Genomic DNA, 10,166 nt, shown 5'->3' with positions numbered 1-10,166 from the left:
TAATCCTGTTCTGTCTCCCTGTAATATTTGTCTGATCTTGAATGGGATTGTGCTGAACATTTTAATTTCCCCTCGGGGATTAATAAAGTATGTCTAATTCTGATTCTGTGTATACTATAGTGTATGTGAAAAAATGTGTAAATGCAAATATGTGTTTGTATATATATATATATATATATATATATATATATATATATATATATATATATGGGCTTCACAGTGGTAGAGGGGTTAGTGCGTCTGCCTCACCTCACAATACAAAGGTCCTGAGTAATCCTGGGTTCAATCACGGGCTCGGGATCTTTCTGTGTGGAGTTTGCATGTCCTCCCCGTGACTGCGTGGGTTCCCTCCGGGTATTCCGGCTTCCTCCCACTTTCAAAGACATGCACCTGGGGATAGGTTGAATGGCAACACTAAATGATCCCTAGTGTGTGAATGTGAGTGTGAATGTTGTCTGTCTATCTGTGTTGGCCCTGCGATGAGGTGGCGACTTGTCCAGGGTGTACACGGCCTTCCGCCCAATTGTAGCTGAGATAGGCGCCAGCGCCCTCCACAACCCCAAAGGCATTACGTGGTAGTAAATGAATGGATGGATATATATTTATGTGTGTTTATACATATATATATATATATATATATGTATATATGTGTGTGTGTGTATGTTTACATCCTTTCAGTGAAGTGTCTTTAAAGTGACAATATAAACATCCAAAATGTAAAAAAATGTTTTTCACTTCTTTCAACTTATAACTCATACCACTTTGAAAAATTATTATTCTCAAAAGTTAACTGACAATTTAATTTAAGTACCTCACAAATTGATACTTGGCCTCGCTTTTGAGTCAAATATTTACGGATGATGCATTATCGAATAGCTTCTTATTTTACTTGTGTTTGTAGCAGACTTTCTTTTCTTGGTCTGCGGTGCCGCCTGGGGCGTTTCTTACATAAAACATGGATAACAAATCCATTTAAACCACGAGTTGCTTCAACGTTTTTGAGGGGGGAAAAAACTGGGTCAAACATTATATCTTCTGAATGACTCTGTGTGTTGTCTTGGAAAGTACTATTGAAAATAGTAGATGGATAGATAAGTACATATATAGTACTTTATTGATTCCTTCAGGAGAGTTCCCTCAGGAAAATTAAAAGGTAGTGTCCAGGGCAGCAGTGCTGCGCCCTGCTTTTTGCCTGCATGTGGGACACAAAATGAATGAAGGAATGAAAACAGAGACAAGGTTCGCACATATAGGCATATTTGGCGCGATCTAAAAGTTTGTAAACTGAAATGTTTGCAAATAGAGCAGTTTGTAAATTGAGTTTACATTTTATTTACAAATCCTGGTTACTTATGAGTTGGGAAATTGTGTTAGATGTAAATATAAACACAATAAGACAGTCCGATACCCCATACTCTCTGAGCACTCCCCACAGGACTTCCCGAGGGACACGGTCGAATGCCTTCTCCAAGTCCACGAAGCACATGTAGACTGGTTGGGCAAACTCCCATGCACCCTCAAGAACCCTGCGGAGAGTATAGAGCTGGTCCACAGTTCCACGACCAGGACGAAAACCACACTGTTCCTCCTGAATCCGAGGTTCGATTATCCGGCGTAGCCTCCTCTCCAGTACACCTGAATAAACCTTACCGGGAAGGCTGAGGAGTGTGATCCCACGATAGTTGGAACACACCCTCCGGTCCCCCTTCTTAAAGAGAGGAACCACCAGCCCGGTCTGCCAATCCAGAGGTACCGCCCCCGATGTCCACGCGATGCTGCAGAGTCTTGTCAATCAAGACAGCCCCACAGCATCCAGAGCCTTAAGGAACTCCGGGCGGACTTCATCTACCCCTGGGGCCTTGCCGCCGAGGAGCTTTTTAACTACCTCAGCGACCTCAGCCCCAGAAATAGGAGAGTCCACCACGGATTCCCCAGGCACTGCTTCCTCATAGGAAGACATGTTGGTGGGATTGAGGAGGTCTTCGAAGTATTCCTTCCACCCATCCACAACATCTGCAGTCGAGGTCAGCAGAACACCATCCGCACCATACACGGTGTTGATAGTGCACTGCTTCCCCTTCATGAGGCGGCGGACGGTGGTCCAGAATCGCTTCGAAGCCGTCCGGAAGTCGTTTTCCACGGCTTCCCCGAACTCCTCCCATGTCCGAGTTTTTGCCTCAGCGACCGCTGAAGCTGCACACCGCTTGGCCTGTCGGTACCTGTCCACTGCCTCCGGAGTCCTATGAGCCAAAAGGACCCGATAAGACTCCTTCTTCAGCTTGACGGCATCCCTCACCGCTGGTGTCCACCAAGGGGTTTTAGGATTGCCGCCCCGACAGGCACCAACTACCTTGCGGCCACAGCTCCGATCAGCCGCCTCGACAATAGAGGTGCGGAACATGGTCCACTCGGACTCAATGTCCAGCACCTCCCTCGTGACATGTTCAAAGTTCTTCCGGAGGTGGGAATTGAAACTTTCTCTGACAGGAGACTCTGCCAGACGTTCCCAGCAGACCCTCACAATGCGTTTGGGCCTCCCAGGTCTGTCCGGCATCCTCCCCCACCATCGCAGCCAACTCACCACTAGGTGGTGATCAGTAGAAAGCTCCGCCCCTCTCTTCACCCGAGTGTCCAAAACATAAGGCCGCAAATCCGATGACACAACTACAAAGTCGATCATGGAACTGCGGCCTAGGGTGTCCTGGTGCCAAGTGCACATATGGACACCCTTATGTTTGAACATGGTGTTTGTTATGGACAAACTGTGACAAGCACAATAGTCCAATAACAAAACACCACTCGGGTTCAGATCTGGGCGGCCATTCTTCCGCATCACGCCTCTCCAGGTTTCACTGTCGTTGCCAACTTGAGCGTTGAAGTCCCCCAGTAGGACAAGGGAATCACCCGGGGGAGCACTTTCCAGTACTCCCTCGAGTGCTCTCAAAAAGGGTGGGTACTCTGAACTGCTGTTTGGTGCATAAGCACAAACAACAGTCAGGACCCGTCCCCCCACCCGAAGGCGGAGGGAGGCTACCCTTTTGTCCACTGGGTTAAACTCCAACGTGCAGGCTTTGAGCCGGGGGGCAACAAGAATTGCCACCCCAGCCCGTCGCCTCTCACTGCCGGCAACGCCAGAGTGGAAGAGGGTCCAGTCCCTCTCGAGGGAAGTGGTTCCAGAGCCCTTGCTGTGCGTCGAAGTGAGTCCAACTATATCCAGCCGGAACTTCTCAACTTCGCGCACTAGCTCAGGCTCTTTCCCCCCAGTGACGTGACGTTCCACGTCCCAAGAGCTAGCTTCTGTAGCCGAGGATCGGACCGCCAAATGCCCTGCCTCCGGCTGCCGCCCAGCTCACAATGCACCCGACCTCTATGGCCCCTGCTATGGGTGGTGAGCCCATTGGAGGGGTGACCCACGTTGCCTCTTCGGGCTGTGCCCGGCCGGGCCCCATGGGAACAGGCCCGGCCACCAGGCGCTCGCCATCGTGCCCCACCTCTGGGCCCGGCTCCAGAGGAAGGCCCCGGTGACCCGCGTCCGGGCGAGGGAAATCTGGGTCTATGTTTTTTCTTCTTCATAAAGGTCTTCGAACTGCTCTTTGTCTGATCCCTCACCTAGAACCTGTTTGCCTTGGGAGACCCTACCAGGGGGCATAAAGCCCCCGGACAACATAGCTCCTAGGATCATTGGGACACGCAAACTCCTCTACCACGATAAGGTGGCAGCTCAGAGAGGAGATACAATGATTTGCAAATCATTTTCAACCCATATTCAGTTGAATATGCTACTAAGACAACATCTTTGATGTTCAAACTCATAAACTTTATTTTTTTTTTGCAAATAATAATTAACTTAGAATTTCATGGCTGCAACACATGCCAAAGTAGTTGGGAAAGGGCATGTTCACCACTCTGTTACATCACCTTTTCTTTTAACAACACTCAATAAACATTAAGGAACTGAGGAAACTAATTGTCGAAGCTTTGAAAGTGGAATTCTTTCCCATTTTTGTTTTATGTAGAGCTTCAGTCGTTCAACAGTCCGGGGTCTCCGCTGTCGTATTTACGCTTCATAATGCGCCACACATTTTCGATGGGAGACAAGTCTGGTGTGGGGGCGGGCCAGGAAAGTACCCACTTTCTTTTTTTTACGAAGCCACGCTGTTGTAACACTTGTCTTGCTGAAATAAGCAGAGGCGTCCATGATAAAGTTGCTTGGATGACAACATATGTTGCTCCAAAACCTGTATGGACCTTTCAGCATTAATGGTGCTTTCACAGATGTATAAGTTAACCATGCCTTGGGCACTAATACACCCCCATACCTTCACAGATGCTGGCTTTTGAACTTTGCGCCTATAACAATCCGAATGGTTCTTTTACTCTTTGTTCTGGAGGACACCACGTCCTCTGTTTCCAAATATAATTTGAAATGTGGACTCGTCAGACCACAGAACACTTTTCCACTTTGCATCAGTCCATCTTACATGATCTCGGGCCAAGAAAAGCTGGCTGCGTTTCTGGATGTTGTTGATAAATGGGTTTGGCTTTGCATAGTAGTTTTAACTTGCACTTACAGCTGTAGTGACCAACTGTAGTTACTGACAGTGGTTTTATGATGTGTTCCTGAGCCCATGTGGTGATATCCTTTACACACTGATGTCGGTTTTTGATGCAGTACCGCCTGAGGGATCAGAGGTCCGTAATACCATCGCTTACGTGCAGTGATTTCTCCGGATTCTCTGAATCTTTTGATGATTTTACGGACCATATATGGTAAAATCCCTAAATTCCTTGCAATAGCTGGTTGAGAAATGTTGTTCTAAAATTGTTCGACAATTTGCTTACAAAGTGGTGACACTCACCGCATCCTTGTTTGTGAATTACTTAGCATTTCATGGAAGCTGCTTTTATACTCAATCATGGCACCCACCTGTTCCCATGTAGCTTGCACACCTGTGGAATGTTCCATATAAGTGTTTGATGAGCTTTTCTGAACTTTATCAGTATTTATTGCCACCTTTCCCAACGTCTTTGTCACGTGTTGCTGGCATCAAACTCTAAAGTTAATGATTTTTGGCAAAAAAAAAAAAAATGTTTATCAGTTTGAACATCAAATATGTTGTCTTTGTAGCATATTCAACTGAATATGGGTTGAAAATTATTTGCAAATCATTGTATTCCGTTTATATTTACATCTAACACAATTTCCCAACTCATATGGAAACGGGGTTTGTAGTGAGAAAACATAATGAATCCATCTGAGAAGTATATTCATTTATTTTAACGTGGTAGCTGAGGTCAAAGTTGAAATCAGTACTTCTTCCTCTAAATCAGACCTGGGCAATTTATTTTAGACCTTTAAGATTGAAACTGTAGCTGTCGTTTTGATGCTGTTTTCAAATTACCGTTAGTCTTTTACTGTAGGAAGTATTTCAATGGTTGGAATCTGTGCTTTTGAGTGAAATACGGGTTACGGTAATCTACGTCAAAGCAGCTCATAGAGGGAACCAAGCAGTGTTGGCAGGGATTGTTTACAGTCCGGTCAGCTTAAAAAGCGAGTGTCAGGGACAAATCTTTAAGCAGATTTTTACTACAAAGTTATTCAGAAAAGTGATATATCAAAGTGTAGGAGTTGTATTTTTATGCTCTGCGTTCATACTTTACTGTGTTGTTGCGTTTTGCTTGCTCGTAAAAGGTGTCGATCGAAGAGGTGGTCAGAGAATTAAAAAAAAACGGACCAAATCTGTTAATATTCAGTTTTTTATCAATCATGGTTAATATTGTAAGTCCCACATTTGTGTATATTTTGGGTGTCTCATTCAGTAAAATTCCATTGTTTTTTTTGAGGTGGTCTGTCATGACGTTTTTTAGCATTTGATCAGACATTGTTGTGCATTTTTGTTTTAATGTCGCTAAAAAAAAGAGACCCCTGCCCACACATACTGTACAGCAGATTTTTACAGCTAGGTATTGCGGTTTGTATTGCCGTATTTATTTTAGTATGTGTGCTTGGGTCCCTTTTTTTAAGGAACATTAATACAAATTTAAATAAATAAATGCCCCCAGACATATTTTTTCTTCTCTCAATATGGCCCTAGAGCAGTGGTTCTCAACCTTTTTTCAGTGATGTACCCCATGTGAACATTTTTTTAATTCAAGTACCCCCTAGTCGGAGCAAAGCATTTTTGGTTGAAAAAAAGATATAAAGAAGTAAAATAGAGCACTATGTCATCAGTTTCTGATTTATTAAATTGTAAAATGTTGCTCATTTGTAGTGGTCGTTCCTGAACTATTTGGAAAAAAGATAGAAAAACAACTTAAAACGTGTTGAAAAATAAACAAGTGATTCAATTATAAATAAAGATTTCTACACATAGAAGTAATCATCAACTTAAAGTGCCCTCTTTGGGGATTGTAATAGAGATCCATCCGGATTCATGAACGTAATTCTAAACATTTCTTCACAAAAAAAGAAATCTTTAACATCAAGACACTGAACTAGTGCTTCAGGACTGCTTTGGGAGTACAGACTGGGACATGTTTAAAACTGCTGCTCAGAGGGATGACGGTACTGTGGACATAGATGAATATGCTTCCAGTGTAACTGGCTACATCAGCACGTGTGGAAAACATTGTTCCCACAAAACAATACAAGATATACCCAAACCAAAAACTCTGGATTAACTGTGATGTTCGGTCCAAGCTACATGCCCGCTCCACTGCATTTGTCTCAGGCAACGCTGAGGACTTCAAGAAGGCCAGATATGACCTTTGTAAATCCATCAGCGAGGTCAAGGGACAATACAGACAAAAGCTGGAGGGATTCTACTCTACCACAGATTCCCGGTGCATGTGACAAGAACCGCAACACATCATAGACTACAAGCAGGGGAGCAGGGGGGTCACAAACAGCCAACAATCACTGCCAAATGAGCTGAATGAGTTCTACGCCCGCTTCGAGGTCCTCAACACCAACCAACCGAGAGGGGTTCTGACCACGGAGCGCACGCAGGACCCACCACTCTCTGTGACAACAGCAGAGGTACGTACAGTTCTGAGGAGAACAAACCCACGGAAGGCAGCCGGCCCAGAAAACAACCCTGGCCAGGCCCTCAGGGTGTGTTCATCAGAGTTGGCTGACGTACTTGCTGACATATACAACTTGTCACTAGCACAAGCTGTTGTGCCCACCTGCTTCAAGAACACCACCATCGTGCCCCTGCCAAAGAAAAACACTGTGACCTGTCTGAATGACTATCGCCCTGTTGCACTCACCCCAATAGTGATGAAGTGCTTCGAGAGGATAGTCATGTCACACATCAAGAAGACCATCCCAGGCCCACTGGGAACCGGTCCACTGAGGATGCAGTCAACACCGTCATCCACACTACCCTCACCAACTTAGAGGGCAAGGACACCTATGCCAGGCTATTATTCATCCACTACAGCTCTGCTTTTAACACGGTCATCCCACAAAAACTCACTGCTAAACTCCTCACTGTTGGTCTGACACCAACTCTCTGTGACTGGGTCCTGAACTTTCTCACAAACCAGCCCCAGTGAGTCAGAATCGGCAACCAGACATCAGCACAAAGGTTCTAAGCATAGGGACCCCCCAAAGCTGCGTGCTGAGCCCCCTACTGTATACCCTCTTCACACATGACTGTGTGGCCTCCCAGAACCACACCAGTATCATTAAGTTTGCAGATGATACTACGGTCGTCGGACTGATCACCAGGGGAGCTGAGGCAGCATACAGAAGGGGGGTAGCGGAACTGGTGGCCTGGTGTCAGGATAATAATCTCTCTTTGAACACAGACAAGACCAAGGAGATGATTATTGACCCACGGAGAAGGAGTGCACAGTACACACTTTTGTACATAGGGGGGGGGGGGGACAAAGGTGGACGGGGTGAAAACCTTTAAATTCCCCGGGGCCCACATCAGCGAGGACCTCACCTGGGATCACAACACCCAACAAACAATAAAGAAATCCCAGCAGCGACTGCACTTCCTAAGAAGGCTGAGCAAATTTGGTATGCCACCCAAAATTCTCAGCAACTTCTATAGAAGTACGGTTGAGAGTGTCCTTACCAGCTCAATCACAGGCTGGTATGGAAACTGCACTGCTAAGGACAGGAAGGCACTCCAGCGAGTGATTAAAACTGCTCAGTTCATATCAGGAGCAGCCTTCCCCTCACTACAGGACATGTACTCTACCAGGGCCACCAGGAGAGCTCACAACATCATCAAGGACAGTACACAGTCTCTTCAGCCTCCTACCATCAGGCAGACGATACAGGAGTCTGAAATCCAGGACTACGAGACTGACAAACAGTTTCTACCCACAGGCCATCAGGCTTGTGAATGCTAACTTGTGAATGCTAGCCCCCCCCCATTTTTACTTTGTCTTTTTGAACAAAAGACAGCTACCTTGACCACCCCCGAACTGTGAACCATCACTGTAGACACTTTTCACATTTGATCACTAAAGACACTTTAACTGCTGCTGTGACCCAAGGTCACCTCCATATTTATTCTGCTGACTGTCAATCAGAATGTGCAATAATGTTATGTTACTTACTGTGCCTTGTTTATACATTTTTATTTTTTATTTTTAGCTAAGTACAGTGTGACTTGTTGAAGGGTGGATTAGCAAAGTAATATTTTCATTGTACGGCAAACTGTCTAACTGTGCATATGACAATAAACAATCTTCAATATTTATGGAACATGTCCACAAAATATCTAGCTGTCAACACTGAATATTGCATTGTTGCATTTCTTTTCACAGTTTATGAACTTACATTCATATTTTGTTGAAGTATTATTCAATAAATATATTTATAAAGGATTTTTGAATTGTTGCTATTTTTAGAATATTAAAAAAAAAAATCTCACATAGCACTTGGCATACCTTCAAGTACCCCAAGGGGTACAACCACTGCCCTAGAGAAATAATGGCCCAGGTCTCCTCCAAGTAGTAGTTTACCAGATATTTTTTAAGTGTAAAGAACTCTCTCTGTCTGTAAACTAAGCAAAACACTACACTATATGGCAAAGGTCAAAGTTGTGTAATATTTTCACTTGCATATGCTCTATGTGAGCTAACCAGTGATGTTGTCTACATCAAAGAACACAAGAGATGAAAAGTTCAGGAACATCTCGTTAGTCCTTTTTCCCTTTTTTTCCCCAGACATGTGCCTCGCCTCTTCGGAGAACGGAGACGAGCTGCAGAGTCGCTCCAAGCTGCTGCGTCTTCTGGACGCCGTCACGGACGCGCTGGTGTGGGCCATCGCCAAAACCGGCCTCACCTTCCGCCAGCAGTACACCCGCTTGGCGCACCTGCTCATGCTGCTCTCGCACATCCGCCACGTCAGGTGAGAATGAAACGAACAGTTCTATCCGCACGTTACTATTGTGCCGAAAAGACGAACAATCCAAGAACTGGACAAATGTAAAATCAGCTCTTTGGTATCCAATTAGATTGTTGCATTGCATTGCAGACAAATGTAGAAAAAAAACTCCATAATGTTTATAGAATGTTTCCCATAAAGGTTCAAATGACCAAAATAGTAAAACAACTTAGAGTGGGGCAAAAAAGTATTTAGTCAGCCACCGGTTGTGCAAGTTCTCCCACTTGAAATGATGACAGAGGTCTGTAATTGTCATCATAGGTACACTTCAACTGTGAGAGACAGAATGTGAAAAAAAATCCAGGAATTCACATTGTAGGAATTTGAAAGAATTTATTTGTAAATTATGGTGGAAAATAAGTATTTGGTCAACCATTCAAAGCTCTCACTGATGGAAGGAGGTTTTGGCTCAAAATCTCACGATACATGGCCCCATTCATTCTTTCCTTAACATGGATCAATCGTCCTGTCCCCTTAGCAGAAAAACAGCCCCAAAGCATGATGTTTCCACCCCCATGCTTCACAGTAGGTGTGGTGTTCTTGGGATGCAACTCAGTATTCTTCCTCCTTCAAACACAACGAGTTGAGTTTATACCAAAAAGTTCTATTTTGGTTTCATCTGACCACATGACATTCTCCCAATCCTCTGCTGTATCATCCATGTATCCATTTTGGTATAAACTCAACTCGTCGTGTTTGGAGGAAGAAGAATACTGAGTTGCATCCCAAGAACACCACACCTACTGTGAAGCAT

At 44.7% G+C, this 10,166-nt stretch overlaps 1 protein-coding gene across 1 annotated transcript in view; it reads left to right on the top strand.

Annotated features, from left to right (window-relative positions):
• esr2a (estrogen receptor 2a) overlaps positions 1 to 10,166 on the top strand; it is an 82,573-nt gene that overhangs the window by 62,568 nt on the left and 9,839 nt on the right. Inside the window, exon 8 of the mRNA XM_061885864.1 lies at positions 9,193 to 9,376. Within this exon, the coding sequence (XP_061741848.1) occupies positions 9,193 to 9,376 (184 nt within the window). The remainder of the gene's footprint in view (positions 1 to 9,192; positions 9,377 to 10,166) is intronic.

Source organism: Nerophis ophidion, linkage group LG24 (assembly GCF_033978795.1).
Source record: "Nerophis ophidion isolate RoL-2023_Sa linkage group LG24, RoL_Noph_v1.0, whole genome shotgun sequence".
NCBI lineage: Eukaryota > Metazoa > Chordata > Actinopteri > Syngnathiformes > Syngnathidae > Nerophis > Nerophis ophidion.
The sequence above is the reverse complement of the archived record's forward strand: the minus strand, read 5'-3'. Positions and strand labels throughout refer to the sequence as shown.